Source organism: Geotrypetes seraphini, chromosome 2 (genome assembly GCF_902459505.1).
Source record: "Geotrypetes seraphini chromosome 2, aGeoSer1.1, whole genome shotgun sequence".
In the NCBI taxonomy this organism is placed as follows: Eukaryota; Metazoa; Chordata; class Amphibia; order Gymnophiona; family Dermophiidae; genus Geotrypetes; species Geotrypetes seraphini.
Genome location: NC_047085.1, coordinates 54,571,461 through 54,589,594, shown reverse-complemented (window position 1 = coordinate 54,589,594; position 18,134 = coordinate 54,571,461). Strand labels below are relative to the sequence as shown.

At 41.7% G+C, this 18,134-nt stretch overlaps 1 protein-coding gene across 1 annotated transcript in view; it reads right to left on the bottom strand.

The window, feature by feature from the left end:
* CSMD3 (CUB and Sushi multiple domains 3) overlaps positions 1 to 18,134 on the bottom strand; it is a 1,852,015-nt gene that overhangs the window by 72,738 nt on the left and 1,761,143 nt on the right. The window contains exons 62-63 of the mRNA XM_033933128.1: positions 10,749 to 10,922; positions 7,690 to 7,763 (exon numbers count right to left, since the gene is read on the bottom strand). Coding sequence (XP_033789019.1) covers positions 7,690 to 7,763; positions 10,749 to 10,922 — 248 coding nt within the window. The remainder of the gene's footprint in view (positions 1 to 7,689; positions 7,764 to 10,748; positions 10,923 to 18,134) is intronic.

The window sequence follows — 18,134 nt, the reverse complement described above, 5'->3', positions numbered from 1 at the left end:
AGCACATCCTGTGATAAGGCCTTTTTAAGCTGCAGTAATCATGTGCTAGTGATCACCAAAACTTAGTAAAAAGGGCCGTAAGAAATGCGCACTGGTTGCAGAATCTGGCCACTTGTGAATAACGGAATCTTTGGAGTTGCGGAATGTGGTATTGGGGACGGTGTGATCCAATAGTGCAATCTTGATAAAAATTACAGGATAGATTTCCAGCCACTGTCACTGGCATAATCCCCAGATATTCAATGCTGGGCTGTATCTGGGCACCAGCAATGAATATCTGGGTTTATGAGGCTAGCTATCTCTTTTCCAGTTAAGAGCATTATTTAAAACTTAACTGGTTAAGGTAAACCACATTAGCCCCCTCTTTTACTAATGCGTAGCATGGGTTCTATGAGCATCGGAGCAGTTATCAGCACTGCCGGTGCTAAAAGCCGCTAGTAAGAGAGGGGGTAAGATAGAATTGTGTTTTATGCAGTCCAATTTGTCCATTAAACTTAGGTAGCTCAATACTTAGTATTGGCAAATTACACCCCTAGGCTGCCCACAAAATAACCAATTTTTAGTTTGGAGATTAGAGCTGATAGTCGACTATCTGAATATCGGCGGATAATTTAACTGGTCAAGACCCCCCCTAGCTAGTTATATCACTTTTATTACTGACCCCTTAAATACTGCAAGAATTGATTCTTTATCTTTCATGTCATAAGTATTCTGACTTGTATTTACACTTCCCCCTCCGTATTCACGGGGGTTCGGGGCAGAGCCGGCCCGCGACAATAAAAAAAAATGCGAATAATATTAGGGACGGTTCTGCCCCTAACCCCCGTTTACCCCGGCTATTTTAAGCCCTGAAAGCCCCCCCTTAAGCCTTACCTGGTGGTCTAGCGGGTTTTTGGGGCAGGAGCGATCTTCCTACGCTCCTGCCCCGTGCAGATCGCTCACAGGAAATGGTTACCTTGAGCTCCTGTAGTCTCTCGAGCCATTTCCTGTGAGCGATCTGCACGGGGTAGGAGCGTGAGAGGATTACTCCTACCCCGAAAACTCGCTAGACCACCAGGTAAGGCTTAAGGGGGGGAAGGGGGGCTTACAGTGCTTAAAATAGCCTGAAAAATGAAAATGTATTTTTTGATCTAAAACCACGAATAAGCGAATCCGTAGATATGGAATTCGCAAATACGGAGGTGGAAGTGTATTTCATTGTATCTTAGGGCTCCTTTTACTAAGGTGCGTTAGCATTTTTAGCGCACGCAAACCGCACGCTAAATGAAAAATACTAATGGAGTATCTATGGAGGTGTTAGCGTTTAGCGCACGCAGCATTGTAGCATGTGTTAAGCGCGCACTAAAACCACTAGCGCACCTTAGTAAAAGGAGCCCTTACACTTACCCCTTTCTTTTACAGAGGTGCCCTATGATTTTTAGTGCGCGATATTATTGCGTGTTAAACATGCGCTAAATGCTATGCATGCATGTTATCCTATGGACATGTTAGCAATTAGCGCACGCATTAATTCAGTGTGCGCTAAACATGCGCTAAAACACTTAGCGTACCTTTTGTAAAAGGAGCCCTTAATCTACTTTGTTTTTCTATATGCATGAATCATTCTTGCATTCAGTGCATCTCTTCTTTTTTGTTATTAAACTTGTCTCTCCCTAAGAAATAGCAGAATATTAATTAATTAATAGATAGATAGATACAGTACTTCAGTGAAGTGAGTAGATCATAGGACCTCTGGCAACTTGGGTTCACAGAAGAGAGTTTTTAAATCAAAGAGATTTGATTTAGGTCTTTGATAAGGGTGACAAAAGGAATGGATCATGGAGGAAACATGAATGCAATCTATCCATATTTCAATAAGGCATTTACGCCCTCCTTTACAAAGCTGCGCTAGAGTTTTTAGCGCCAGCCGCTGAGGTAACAGCTCCAACAGGCATAGCAGCTTTGTATAAAGAGGGGGTTAATGCTGTTTCCTCACAGAAGTCTGGCAAACAAACGTGCCAGTAGTGGCCTAGCCAGCTTCCACAACTGTGCTTAAATCTGAACTCTGATGAACTGCTGTAATAAGCTGCTAAGCTAAGTATAGTTCAGCAAGGTGTTTCAATAAGGCACCGCATCATATTAGAAAAATGTCAGATTTAGCAAAGAAAAGTGCTGATGATTCTTTCGGCAAGAAATAGCCTTGCAATTCTAGAAAATAGACTACTTCTGCAAGGAGCACAGTTTGGGAAAAAGCGTGTTTCTAATAAAATGACGGAAAAATAGATGACCCCCTGACCAAACATGGCATTGAGGGACTTGCAGTTATCACTGAACTGGAACTTTTGAAAATGAACTGTGAAATAGTTTATAGCAAATAAAATCATATGGGATTAATGTGCTAAAGTACAAAAAAAGCTAATACAGTGGTAATAGGTATAATGCGTGTTCAGTACAATAATAGACATTAGAGTGGATGGTTTGTGGCAGAGAATGCCTGTGTAACCACTTAAGGATAGGTATGGAATTTTTATTTTGTTTTCATTTCATTCATGATTTTTAGCATGTTTCACACATAGATATGAGCATCTTCTCGGGAAGGCTCATCCATCTGTCTCTACATCCATACACATCTGTTTATTTGGGAAGAGGGAAGAAGAAGGAAAGGCAGCAGAGGCACTCGGCCAGGGAAAAGCAGCAGGGTGACCTCCACCACCAATTATGGAGGACAGCTGGCTCTAGAGGTAAAGAGAGAAACATGGAGCTAGGGAGGGATGGCCACCAGACTGGGTGATGAAGAACCAGACTGGGTGATGAAGGGAGCAGCGCAGTGGCAGGGGGGCCTGACTGTCATCAGAGACCAGCAGCACAACAGTGAACAGAAAATGAAATGTGTATACAAGATTGCATGAGAATAACGCTGGCAAATGCACTCCATGCCTGAACGCAATGAGTAAATAAATCATGCATGTGGATAAAGCCTCATTGAAAAGTGATAACGTATCAAAGCGTCAAAATCAGTGCATTTCCGGTTTAGTGTCCATTTGCCAGTGGTATTTTCAATATATTTCTTGATTTTGACACTTTAGTACGTTATCACCTTCCAATGAGGCTTTATCCACATGCATGTTTTTCACCCATCGTGTTCCCTCACAGAGTGCATTTGCTAGTGTTATTCTCACATGATCTTGTATACAAATTTTACCATCTTTTCTTTGTCCAGCATATAGAACAGAAGGTCGTGTCACTAGCTGAAACACAGCTATGCTGATAGAAATTGAGAACAAAGACTTTGAGTGAATCCTTGCTTTCTACATGCCCCACTTCATCCTTTTGGCTGTTTTTGTTCTCATTGGACATCGATCTCCTATTTTGACTCTCTATATTGAATAGCTAGACATCTCTGAAATCTTACCTACTTTAAACAGGAATGTGCTTTCAATTAGTAAACCAAAGATCCATCCCAGTCATCTGGGAAAGAAGGAAAAATAGGCCCCATCATCTGCTTAGAGGAAACAAACTCAAGAGGCAAAACATTTATCTAACTATACCCACATGAATACCTGCCTACTACCATCAAGCAACCCATAAAACTACAGGTACAACTAAAAGACTAGGGGCGCCTTTTACTTAGCTGCATTGAGCTGGCGTTTGTTCTTGGCGCGTAGCGTGGGGTTAGCGCATGGTAAAAACGCTAGCGCACCTTAGTAAAAGGAGCCCTAAGACTTGGAAACTTGGGCCTAGTAAATCTCTTCATAAAGGCAGTTAAAAAATTATAATAAATGTGAAAAAACAAACAAACAAATAGAATATCAAAAGCATTGCCAGGCCAGGTTTTGCAGAAAGCAGTGATGTGACAGGAAGGCCCAACTACCACCAAAACTTCAAAAGAAGAGCCAGCCCCGATGATGAAGAGAGAAGCATGATGACAGGAAGGCCTGGCTGCCACTGGAATGTGAAAACAAGAGCCAGCCTGAAGAATGAGCAGAACAGCAAGGCGGCAGTGTAAAAGTATGAGCCCCTGCCACAAATAGCAGGTGCCATACAGAGCTTGTCAAGCTGTGTCTGAGCTATTGTACATAACTATTATCAATTCTGTGGTGCTTTGCTCCTCCAATACAGAGACCTTTACTATGAATTGGAACACTGCTGTTCATGCTTGTTCTAATTAAAGACATTTGCATGCTTGGGTATCTGTTAAGTGTCTGGATCACAGTGACCTCTCAAGACTGTTTGGAGCTAGGCTCACTGAAAGTCCCTAGATATACAGTCACAAGACTTTTTGGAGACAGGGTTCCAAGAAAAGCATCCATCTTTGTGATTTTTGCAAGCCATAACATAAAACAGACACCTATTTATCTTCTGGAAAGCTATCAGATCTTCAGAGCAATTCATGATGACACAAATGTTTTTAAAAGCCTTAGACTATCTATAACTTTTCATCTCACCTGTTAGTCTACGTTGAACATGCCAGAACCAGCTCTGCCAGTAGTTTCAGCTGTTCCCGGGAGCCAGAAACTTGTACATCCAGGTACAGGCTAAGCTCTGTTCACTCCCATTGGGGTTTAAATAGGCATATTTATTCTGGTTATAGGGAAGGGTATGTTTGTTTCCAGTAGTTTTAGATTGACATTATACATTTAAGGCATTGCTGTTATTATTTCTGTTTTTCTTCATTTCCATTTTTCTTTATGTATGTAAATACAACCTAAACTAAACTAAACCTTAAGTTTGTATACCGCATCATCTCCATAAAGATAGAGCTTGGCACGGTTTACAAGTAAATTCAATAAATGAGGGAAGGAAATAATAAGAAATTAGAGGTTATGAAGAGGATAGCTAGCTTTACATTTTAAATAGATAGCTTTACATTTTGGAGAAAAGCCAGGTTTTCAGATGCTTTCGGAATAATTGGAATGAGCCTAGGTTCAGCAACGGGGTAGGGAGGTTATTCCAAATCTCAGTGAATTTGAAGAAAAGGGATTTCCCTAATTTACCTACATACATGACGCCTTTTAACGAGGGGAAAGATAGTTTGAGTTTGTGGGCAAATCTGGTAATGTCAGGTTTAATTGGGCATAATTGGGTCACACTTTCCCAAAAATGTAATACTTACCCATCTTTGGCATCGTAAGCCCCAATCACCCTTTCTCTACACCCTTTTTCTATACACATTAACCTTCATGGAGTTCCTTTCTCTCTCAACTCCTGTAAACCGTGCCGAGCTCTACGATTGTGGAGATGATGCGGTATATAAACCTAAGGTTTAGTTTAGTTTAGGATAGTGGAATTAGGGGAGGAAGAATATCAGGCAGGTACATTTAAAGTGAATCCTAGAAATCACAGGAAGTGAAGTTTTTACAGAAGCGGGGAAACATGGTCAAATTTGCTTTTTGCGAAGATTAACCTAGCCGCAGTGTTCTGGATCCGCTGAAGTCTTTGAAGATTTTTATTGGTTAGACTTAGATCAACCTTTATAATTGTTAGCAGTTTTATGTTTTTAGTTCAATAAATATAGATAAAGAGTAAGAATTCAGCATTGCTTTTATGAGGCGTGACTTTTATTGTCCAGAGTGCTACCATTATATAGAATTGCATGTCTTTAGCTATACTGTCCCGTAAGGACAGGCCTGGCTGCCACTAGAACATCAAAAAAATAACTAGACAGGTTAGCATGGTAGCAGAGAGGCCCAGACTCTCCTGGAAGATATAGGGTTATAAAGAAAATGAATTGAAGGTTGGTGGGAAGGGGGTGGAGAGGGAAGGAGAGAGTACAAAGAAGAAACACTGCAAGGGATTGGTTCCCAAAAATACAAACTTCCCAATGTTCAACAGTAAGGACTCCTTTTACTAAGCTGAGATCTATTTGCATGCACTGCTTTTATTGTATACATATTCATTGGGGAAAACCTGACTGGATTGCGGCCCTCAAGGAGGGACTTTGACATCCCTGCCTTAGAGGAAAGAGGCTGTTGGGGAGGGGAATTGAAAGAAAAAGTAAGTAGTGGGGAAAAAAACCCCATATAACATTTTAAATACAACACTGGCACACTTAAATTGAACCCTTCGATAAACCGTAAGTGCCTTCAGTAGTGGAGTAACAAGATCATATTTTCTCTTACCAAATATTAATTTGGCAGCCGTGTTCTAAATAAGTTGCAATCTCTTTAAATTGCACTTGAACTGATATAAAGAATTTACGTAATTCAAATGAGCTAATATAATAGCCTGGGCCAACACGGCAAAATGTTGCGGATGGAAAAAATGATGGGCCCTCCTCAACATCCGAATAAGAAAATAAGAAACAAAAATAACTTCACTTAATGTGTTGTGCGAGTTGTGTGTGTTGAGCATTCCAAGTCAAGCGGATGCCATTAAGCTGACTTCAAGAAAGTTTTGACATTGTCTCTGCCCCTGTGGAAGGATCGAAAGGGGCAGTTTTTTCTGATGCACAACACATCAAGAGACAATGAATACATCCCAATAAATAAACAAACATAATTGGGACCAATCAGAGCGAAGGAAAACCCAACGTTAGTTCAACTCTCCCTTTGCCCACCTCTGGGGAAAATTAGGCAAAACAGGATTCACACACGTTCGACACCAGTAGCTCCTCGGATTTCCCAAAATGTATGCAGAGGCCTGAAAAAGATCCAAACTGCTGAATCAAAGAAATACGTCTTGCAGCATGAGTTTTAGCATCACCAGTTTGGCCATCGGAACATGTTACCACTTAACCAGACCTACCGTGTAGGTGGTAAGAGTTGATGTGCTAACCACACACTAATTGGTTAGCACACAGCAATGTACAGTAGTTTTAGTAACAGATTAGCGCTGAACATATCTACTGTCCACCCCCGCCCCAGTGCTATTTTTAAGCAATGTGGGAAGTGCATGCAAAAATTACTGTGTGCCTCGCGATAAGCACATATTAGTGCTTTCTGCAGCTTAGTAAAATGGTTCTTAAGTTCCTAAGTCTTGTCCGCGTTTCTTTATCTGTGGGAAGAAGCCTAGTAAAGCAGACCCTAGGCACTCCGGCAATTTTCTGAGTCTTACTTCAGTACATTTCAACTTTTTTTAATGGCTTCTGGTCTAAATAATTTAGACCTTCTTTTACTAAGGCTGCCACACCTCCCTCTTCGATATACTAAGTCCCTCTAAACTTCTCTTTCTAAGTCCTTCTACTTTTCATTGTAGTTCCTTTCTATATCAATTCTTGTAAACCGTGCCGAGCTCTACTTCTGTGGAGATGATGCGGTATACAAACTTAAGGTTTAGTTTAGTTTAGTTTACTAAGCCATGGTAGAGATTTCTACCGCGGCCCAGTGCTGCTATGACACTCATAGGAATTCTATGAGCGTCGGATCATTTAGTGCTCCGGACCGTGGTAGAAACCTCAATCTCAGCTTAGTAAAAGTAGGGGTTAAGTAATTGCCCATATACCATTATCTCTAAGCAATCTTATTCCACAGCCTGATTGAAATGTGCAGTTTAATTCTTAAAATCAGAGCTGAATGTGATCCCAAACAACAGAAGTGCATAATATTTTCCACATGTGTGGATCATCATTGCATGCTAGATTTTATCTGCAGTGTCTCCATGAAGAGCTGAGGCACAGTTTTGCTAAGGTGCAATATGGCGTTTGCCTTGTAGGTCAAAATTAATTATAACAGACAACACAACATCCTATAAGCAAACAGTAAGGTGTCCAACCTGGTATCCAAAGGTATTGTTTTGTGATCCATGCCATGGGATGCCTGGGTTTTCACAAGATGTACGAGTAGGTTCTAAAATAAATTTTTAAAATCGTGTTAGATTTTTTTCAACAGAAAAAATTATCAAGATTTCTACAACACACTGTAACAAAAGACCCCCTACCAGATCATCTCAAGGGAGAAAATAGCTAATAAATAATACTATGAAGCAGGAACCTCTAGACACAGTGCATGAGAAAAGGAAAGAAATATATTTCCTGGAAAAGCAAGAAGGATTATCTAACTGGGGTAGTGAAGGCAGAGTTCCTGAAAGCAGAATAAGTGAGTTCTCCAATATCACCTTAAGCCCAGGTGAAGTGTTTAAAAGCCTATAGAGAGAGATTAGAAAAGGAAAAGGAGTTTTTTCCCCCCCCTAATAACAAAAGATACAAACCACACCACATTAGGAGGAGGAGCAGTGAGTTGAAGACAGACAAACGATACTATCCGGATGATATTCAGCTGTGGTAGTTAGTGGTTTTTAAAATGCTGATTGTCACCGGCTATATTATCCCATGATATTCAGTGTCAGACCATGACTGGGCACCCCTACTGGTTATTGGAGGCTAAATATAATGGGGATGGTCGCTGGAGCCTATGCAGGTCCTGGCAAATATTCAGCCAGGGCTCACATAAGACAGTTATACGGCCTAGCTGAATATCCTTGGTCCTTGGGGGTTGTTGGGGGGGCATGAAAGAAGACCCTCACTTCTCTTAGAAAATGACTGCTGTAACCTCTTGTGGCAGCTCATGGTACTACACAAAGTACCACGAGATGCCATGAGAGCTGACAGCAGTCATTTTCAAAGGCCAAGTGAGGGGATTCGCTTCTGTCCCCAGTGACCCCCATGGACCACTAGGGACACCTAGGTATGTATACGCTAGTATTGAAGAAGACTGTCTTGCTATGGACAAGACAGTGGAATAAGTCTCTAGTTGTGATTCATCTTTGTACATGAGGGGAGAAAAACATCAGAACCTAAATGTAATATATCTGCATGCAAATGCTGCACATCTACATCTATCTTTGTGAAGCTTCTGGGGTTAAAATTTACAATTAAGATAACAGTGTACCTTTATATAGTTCTTGTATACTGTAGACTCCCTACCCTCCACAATTTTTCTGAAAGTAGACGATAGACTTAGGTAGTTTCTTATTAGAGAATGACATGGGAACAAATTTTTCTCCATCCCAGCGAGTTCTTTTCCTGCCCCATTCCTGCAAGCTCTGTCCTCATTTGCACAAGCCTCAAACACTTTAAAATCATAAGTTTTCAAGGCTTGTGCAGTTAAGGCAGATCTTACAGGAATGGGGCAGAGACAATGACAGTGACAAAATTCATGGGGATGGGATGGGGAAATTGAATTCCTGCGGGGACAAGGAAAAATTTGTCCCTGTGCCATTCTCTATTTCTTATCTTATATCCCTTGACAACACAGTAGGAAATAGCTATAGGTGATTGGCGGTTACCAGAAGATAAGAAACAATGACTGGATATGTATATTAAATTTAGATGACTCCAGGATGCAGGAAATTTTAATTTTGACCAATGAATAAGATGTCTTTGTTCTGCATAAAAATGCTTGCAAGACTAGATGAAAGCAGTTTGGGGTTATGGAATGCATTGTGGCTATCTCTTGTAATAAAACTGAGGTTTTCCCCTGATGGGCATTGTGGTTAAATTATATCAAGGGAATTTCCTCAAAGGTGTAAAAGAGGTTTTTGACAGTTTTCTATTTGTACTGCACAACGGACACATACACGTCAGAACCTATTTTATAGAAATGTCCTTTTTGGTGCTTAAGCAGTTAAGACCATCTCAATAGGGTTTATTACAGCCATCTCCTTTATCAGAGGTGTATTTGGTTTAAACTTGTTTGACTGCTTTTCATTATTATTATTATTCTTAGGTGTCATCAACTTGTGCTCGAGTCCTAGCGACTTGATGAATTACAGATCTAAAAAGAAATTGTTTTGTGCTAGTCCGGTAAAGTCCTCCAGCGTCATGGTTGTTTTCAACATGTCCAGCCATCTGATTGCAGGTCGTCCTCTTTGCCCGATTCCTTCGATCTTTCCAAACATGATGTCCTTCTCCAATGATCTTTCTCTTCTGACAGTATAACCAAAATAAGACTTCATCATTTGGGCATCTAGTGACATAGCCAGTTTGATCACTTACAGAATTGATTTGTTTGTTCTTCTGGAGGTCCACAGCATGCATAAAATCCTTTTTCAACACCAAAGTTAAAATGAGTCCATCTTTCTGTCTTGTTTCCATAATGTCCAGCTTTCACATTTGTAATTGACCACAGAGAAAATGAGTGCGTGGACAAGTCTGATCTTCATTTGGCTTGTTATTTCCTTGCCTTTGAATACTTTGTCAAGAGCTTTCATTGAAGAGCACCAAGTACTATTCTGCAGAGTAGTTCTTCCCTGCTAGTCGCACTAAAAAAATGGCCTACTCTAGCAGAAATGATTAAGCGGAAAGGGGAAAACTGTACAGTGACGCAGTGGTGTGGCGAAAGAGGTTAGTACCTGGGACAGTGGTGCCTTGCATCGCCATACCGTGCGCCCCACTCACTCTTCTCCGTCACTTGAGCACCCTTCCAACTCTTTCCACCACTAGAGCACTCCCCCCACTGCCCCCGGGTACCTTTTGAAATGATTGCTGGTGTGAGCAGGATCTTTCACCTGCTGAACTTGCTGGCCATGGCTCCCTTCTGACTTCACATTCTAGTCCTGTGACCAGGAAGTGACATCAGAACGGAGCCAAGGCCAGTGCAAATGGAAGATGTAGCTCATGCCAGTGAATGTTTAAGAAGGTACCCAGAGGGCGGAAAGGAGGAGAGGTGGTGGCACCCCCCAAGAAGACAGCACCAAGGATGGTCAAACCCCCCCCCTCCGTCCCATTACTACGCAACTGTGGTGATATATACAGACATAATTGAGGTTGGGGGGGAAAAAGGAGAGAAAGATAAAACATAGAATTACATTTTTAATTCAGAAATTTGTGTTACCTATGCAATGTGGGAAGGACCCACTCCATGTACCATCAACTTGACATATCCTAGTACTGGATCCCACTAAAACATAGGGAATTTTGCAGATAAATGAGACTTCTGATTGGTAGATAAAACTCTTTCCTTCTCTTTTGCCTTGTGCAGGTATTCCAGGGTCACCACAAAATTTTGCTGTTGGAAGAAGAATGAGATCTGTTACATATACTGCAAAGGATTAATTAGAATTAGACTCCTACAGGTTGAATAAAAAGACTGTTCATGCTCGGTGTGTTTCATTGACACTTTTATGATAAAGACCATCTTGGAGAATATGGATTTAGCTCATGCCTTTTTTAGGAGCATCTCAAAGCAAGTTACCTTCAAGTATACAGAAAAATTTGGTTTGCGAGCATAATTTGTTCCGGAAGCATGTTTGTTATCCAAAGCAGTTGTATATCAAAGCGAATTTCCCCATAGGAAATAATGGAAACTCAGACGATTTGTTCCACAACCCAAAAGCTTAAATACAAAATACTGTACAGTACTGTATAAAATATAAATATATACAGTAAAACAAATAACCTGCACTTTACTTTTGAATAGGATTGTGGCTAATGTGAGGGATATTGTGTGCACTTGTACTGCAGATAAATTGTGTGGGTAAACTGTACGTGCTTGTATTACAAACAGATTGTGCATGTTTGTACTGCGCGCATGTTGTGGAATCCCATTCACCCCTTCCACACGAAGGACATAGAGCAGCCTCCCGCTTCATAGAGGGGGTAGCCACGACAGCATGAATGTGCCAGTCAGGAGGGCTGAATTTAACGGGGAGGGGAGGCGCCGAGCTCAGAGCCATTCTCGTCATACGCTGCTGAATGCCAATCGCGAGGGGAGACCGGAGGTGGGGGCATTTTGTTGGCCTAGGGTGTGAACGAGGAGCAGTGGGACAACATAAGAAACCCAACTATGTTGCTGCGGCTCCCGCACAACCACTTCCTATAGCGAAGAACCAACGGGATGCTGATCAATCGTGAGGCGCATCACATGACGTTCTGACTTCTTGAATTAACCGAGGTTACACAAAGAGGACACTCATTTACAGGCAGAAATTAGCAAGGAAAGAAAAAAAAAAAAAAGAGAGAGAGAAGCTGGGAACGCCTAGGGGACGAGGCAAGGCCAGAGCTTTAAAGAGAGGAAACTTCCTGCGCCTCCCACGCAAGGTTAGGAAGGGTGTTTATATTAATAGGTTCTTTTGATGGTATTTTAATTTTGCATGTTTCATCCTTAGAGTCTTCCCCGACCCTGAAAAAGTACACTAAATGTGTCGGCAAGGGGGGGATGAGTCAGTGACAGAACCTGTAATAGAAGTTAAGTTTGAACTAATCATACAATGAATACCAAATAATAGAAACATAGAAACATAGAAATAGACGACAGATAAGGGCCCAAGGCCCATCTAGTCTGCCCACCTTAATGTCCCTCCCCTACCTTTGCCCTGTGAAGAGATCCCATGTGCCGATCCCATTTGGCCTTAAAATCAGGCACGCTGCTGGCCTCAATCACCTGTAGTGGAAGACTATTCCAGCGATCAACCACTCTTTCAGTGAAAAAGAATTTCCTGGTGTCACCTCGTAGTTTCCCGCCCCTGATTTTCAACGGATGCCCTCTTGTTGTCGTGGGACCCTTGAAAAAGAAGATATCTTCCTCCGCCTCGATGCGGCCCGTAAGATACTTGAACGTCTCGATCATGTCTCCCCTCTCTCTGAAACTGTTAGATTAAGTAGCTCCTTTTACTAAGCTGCGGTAGCGTTTTTAGCGCACGCTAACCCCCGTGCTATGTGGACAAACTAACGCCAGCTCTATGGAGGCATTAGCGTCTAGCGCGTGCTAAAACCGCTAGCGCAGCTTAGTAAAAGGAGCCCTACGTGTTACATGGGACTAATGAGGATTGCAGCCGCAAGGTGTTAAGCTACACCAGTGGCAATCTGAGGATCCCGGTACACAAGAGTAATTCTTTGTATATTGTTGATTGTCTATCTGAAGTTCTGCGCTTGAAGTAGTTATGATATGATACAGTGTACTTACATGTGGCATAAATAATTGTGCCTTACATTATGCACACCAATGCCAACTTATACCAGGATTCTATTACAGAAGCTTGGTGCACAGATGCTGCTATAAAATTGGTGCCTAGAGCATGGTATTGGCACACCTTAAATGGAGGTGCCAGTTTATAAAATACCTCCTAAATAGGTAAATATGTTCCTTATAGGATAGCCTCTGGTTTATCTGTATTCTAATTTTTCCAAATTTAATTTAATTTTTGTTGTTTTATCTTTCATATACAGTCTGTTAGCTCGAAGACTATAGAACGGTGTACATTTAGATCACATTTTTAAAACATGGGTTTATTTATGTAGGGCTCATCTCTACCTATTTTAGTACAATTAAAGGCTCCTACTGTATATGCCTACTCAACTTTGCTCTAGACCCATCTGAGGGACCCTTTAACTAAATTGAGTCAAGTTGTGGGCTTAACACGCTATAATGCAGAATTTATACTGTATCAAGAAGCAATCCTTCCACAATTTTTTTTAAATTGGCAGTCTTGTGTTAACATTTAGAATTTATGTGGTATCTGACCCAGTTAATGATGAAGCGCTTTGCTATCTCTTAATTAAAATGCATTAAATTGTCCTTTGTTAACTCTGCATTAGCCAATTAGCATGTGGTAAGTGGAATACCCTAGTTGGCTAATACTTCCAGGCATACCCACCCCTATGGCATGCCTCTGCCTGAAAAAGTCAATAATATGTGGAAATAACCAAAATATCACAAATACCCTTAACATGGTTGTGAGGCTGCCAGTTAACTATGAGTTATATTAACTACGAGTTAAGTGCTTGACACCCTTTAGTAAAAAAGGCCCCTGAGTTATTTGTGCCAGGTATCTACTATCCATCTTAATTGCTTCAGGAAACTCCAACTTTTTAAAATCTGGTTTGCTTTTCAGTAACAACTTTTACTGTGTTTTATAGATGTATTGTTGCTCTAGAAATGGCAAGGTCAAAGGGATTTCCTATGTCTTTTTATTTAATATAATAAAATGCTAAGTGCGCATGCGCACTCTTACCCCGTGTTCCCTGTTCCCTGATCTGTCGGGCTGTGGTCGGCAGAGTGAACATGTGCGCTAAGGTGCATGAAAGGCGGTGCGGAGCGGCGGCTGCCAGGAGGAGGGCTTCACGGAGCGGCACTGGCGGCGGCGGCGGCTGCCGGGAGGAGGGCTTCAGGCACGCGCGGTGGCTGGCGGCACCTGCAGGCCGCAGCAGCCTGAGGCAGCTGTCGGTGGAGGGCAGATGCGAAAGGAGGTAAGGGGTGCTGCTGGACAGGGGAAGAGGTGCTGATGACAGGGGGGACAGAAAAAGGAAGGGAGGCCTACTGTTGGACAGGGGGAGCAGGATAGAGGTGTTGATGGACAGGGGAAGAGGTGCTGATGGACGGGGGTGGGAAGAAAAAGGAAGGGAAGCCTACTGCTGGACAGGGGGAGCAGGAAAGAGGTGTTGATGGACAGGGGAAGAGGTGCTGGTGGATAGGGAGGAAGAAAAAGGAAGGGAGGCCTACTGCTGGACAGGGGGAGCAGGAAAGAGGTGATGATGGACAGGGGGGAGATAAAACAAAGGGAGAAGGGCTGCTGCTGGATAAGGGGAGCAGTGAAGGGGTAGTGGTGGACACAGGGGAGGTAAAAGGAAGGGAGAATGGACAGGGGGAGCAGGCAAGGTGTGGTGGTGTACAGCCAAGGAAAAAGAAAGAAAGTCAGAAATACAGAAAGCGGCTAAGGAGAGAGAGAGAGAGAAAGAAATAAAGACAGACACAAGCACATATATTCTAGCACCCGTTAATTGTAACGGGCTATAAGACTAGTTATTTTAATATTTCTCTTCAGCTATTTTGCATTGCTAATTTACTAATGTAGAATAGTGAGGTCTTTTGATTGTAAGCCTTTGTGGTAGACAGGGAACTATTTACTGTACCTGAATATAATTTGTCTTGAGCTACCAATGAGCAGATGTGAGCAAAATCTAAATAAATAAATAAATAAATTTTCAACAGAAGCAGCAGCAAAATCTTACTTCATCCCCCTCCCCCTTAATCCTGTCAATAAAACCCTTATGCTTAGCTATACTTTTGGCAAGTCAACAGATTAAGATGTATGTGGTAGAAAAATGCTTCATACTTCCCCCCCCCCCCTAACTTTTTTTTTCCTTGAAAAATGGTTGGCAAGCATTTGTTTTCCAAAATGTCAGTCTTTAGAATAAATTTGTAGAATGAAGTCTTTTATTCAGGGACTTCTGAATGTTGATCTTCTGATCAGGCCAAAATAAATTTCTCTTTCCCTCTCCAAGCAATGCTTGAGAATCCTGCTGAGAACTTAACCAGCTGCAGGAGGTAAATAAATGATTATGCAAATGTTCTTTTACTGGCTCATCTTTTAATGGGATAATGGGATGTTTGTAAATCCTCTTCCCCCTACTCCCACCCCTTTAGTTTCTTTCACACCTTTGCTTTCTTGCCAAAAATATAAAGCATCAGTTCTTTCCATTATAATCTATATTGATTTCAAATTTGGATAAAGCTTGTAAATTGAAGTGTTATTGTTTTTAGTATAACATCTATCAATGTATATTTGAAGTATGAATATGATTTCTTAAATGCTGAGAACTCTATTTTTGCGTAAATTGGTTTGAACTATAATAATTTATAAAAGAGGAACTAGTTACCCTAGCAAGTGTCTCTTTCAAGCCCAATGTTGTCCAAAAAGTATATAATACAATATAATATGGTGGAGGTTTTGTCCAAAGAGCACAAAATGCAATAGATAATATGGCAGAGTCTATTAGATAATCAGACTGGGGAATCTGGACTGAGGGCTCCTTTTACTAAGGTGCACTAGCGTTTTTAGCGCGCACTAACGATTAGCGCGTGCTAACCACGCAATAAACAAAAAATACTAATGCAAGCTCTATGGAGGCGTTAGCATTTAGCGCATGCGGCATTGTATTGTTAGCACACCTTAGTAAAAGGAGCCCTGAATCTCAAAGCCTGTACCCTGCTATCTCTCCCTCACTCTAGTCTTGGGGAAGTGGCAGCTGCTGATCATAAAGTATTTGAAACCCAGCACAAATAGAAAGATTTTTTGTGTTTGTTTATTGTTATCATGATTTCAAGTCCTGAAGCAACTTTAGCCATCATCATATTTTAGTGACTCTTCTGGCCTCTCAATTGCTGACTGTGGTTGTAGTAGTGTGATAAGCAGACTATGTCTGCTAGGAATGTCCCTAGTGCAGGTCACAGTTCTAATCCTGACCCTTCCCATATTCTTCCATGTCAACCATTTTCTGTCTCTGGAACTGAATTTCCTTCTAGGGCCTATAGAGGGAGTAGGAGAGCAGCAGTGGTAGGTTCCCATCCCCCTCTGTGTCTCAAGGTGATTAACCGGAAATCCTTTCCACCTGAGGGTTGGGGGCAGGGCTGCAAGCTGCTATCTCTGAGAACTAGGCTCCTAGAGAATCAGAAGAGAGAGGAACAGCAGCAGGACAGGTCAGAGCGCTCAGGGCTGGGAGCTCCTGATAGCAGCCAAATTCCTGAGTCCATGGAGTTTGCTGAGGCTGGAGAAAAAGTACCTCTCACTCTCGTAGAGGAACCGCTGGCCAAGGAACTGGAAATGAGCCCTGAGGCTAGTGTTGACACCTGAAATTACTCCCATGGAAGTTTGCACAATGAAAGCAAGTATCTGAAGGTTGGATAAGATTAATGGAAGTTTGTTTTGCCTGCTTTATTTCAAGTACTGAATAATTCTATCTCCTGCAAATGAGGAAATTTTCTCTATGTTGAAACTAAGTAAGGACTTCTATTTTGAAATTTGGTTTTTTTTGGAAGTTTAATTGCCTTTTCCCTGTGAGGAAAGTGGACTGAGGGACGCTGAGACAGTGGGGTTTGCCCCATGTTACGTGGTGGGATAGTGGGCCTCATATTGGCAGTCAAAGACCACACGGAGCACACTGTCTTTCCAGCCCCGGTTGCTGAAGAAGCCAGTATTGTTACACTGACTTGGAGTTGTGTTTTGTTTAAAAAGTTTTCTTTTCTTTTGTGATGGACTATTGCTGGACTGCAAGTTGAAAGAAAACTTACCTCTGAGCAATAGAAATTTTTTGGTTATTTGAAATTGGACTTTTTTGGTTTTTTTGTATCAAAGACTATTTACTAAACATTGTTTGAAATGTGGATAAGAAGCCCGCTGGCTTCCATATTTTGATCCTGACAAGCAAGTTGCTGTTTTTTTCTGTTTTGGACAATTAAAAGTAGTCATTTCATTGACACTGGGCCTTGTACTTTTGATGGTGTTCCTTACATTAAACGCTGAATTATGACATCCTTGTGCAGCTTGCTGCAGCTCACAAGAGTTTACTTGTTACCGGTGATCCCAGACCCTTGGCCTGGAGCTTGCCGGTCACAGTAGGTATCAATCATGTCTGTATGAATAGACTTGGTTCTTACTTGGGCAATCTTGAACAAGAGTATAGCAGGACTTATCAAACCTGTCCTGGAGATGTCCTGCCTAATCAGGATTTCAGAATGTTCATAATAAATAGGCATGAAATCAATATGCTACATGTGGAGGGGCATTTTTGATAGGACATCTGAGTTTGGACATTTTGGGAAAGACACCTAGAAATCCAGTAGAGAAAATGTCCCTTCTTAAAACAGCAAGAGGTCTATTTTTTTATTTTTATTATTATTATTATTTTTTTGAATGACCTATGTAAACATTTTGGTCCTTAGTACATCTATCTTTTTTTACCATTCTCATATATAAAGATGACTGCATGAAAAACACACAAAAGCAATCTTTTTGGACAATCAAGCAGCCAGCATTCTTAGTAGACTGTTCACAGACAGATGAGCACAACAGAGGGGTTAGTGCAGAGAATGTCATATTAAAAGTACTAGGTACAGATGTTACTATAACTTGCTTATATTGTACTAGTCTTTAAGCCCGTTACATTAACAGGTGCTAGAATAGATATGTCTGTCTGTCTTTCTTTCTTTCTCCTTGGCTGCTTTCTGTCTGTCTGTCTTTCTTTCTTTCTTTCTTTCTGTCTCTCTCTTTCCTCGACTGTCCACCACCACCCCTTGCTTGCTCCCCCTATCCAGCAGTAGCCCTTCTCCCTTCCTTTTACCTCCCCCATGTCCAGCAGCACTCCTTCACTGCTCCTCCTGTCCAGCAGCAGCTCTTCTCCCTTCATTTAACCTCCCCCTGTCTAGCAGCACCTCTTCCCTCCTCCCCCTGTCCAGCAGTAGGCCTTCTCCCTTCCTTTTACCTCCCTCCTGTCCAGCAGCACC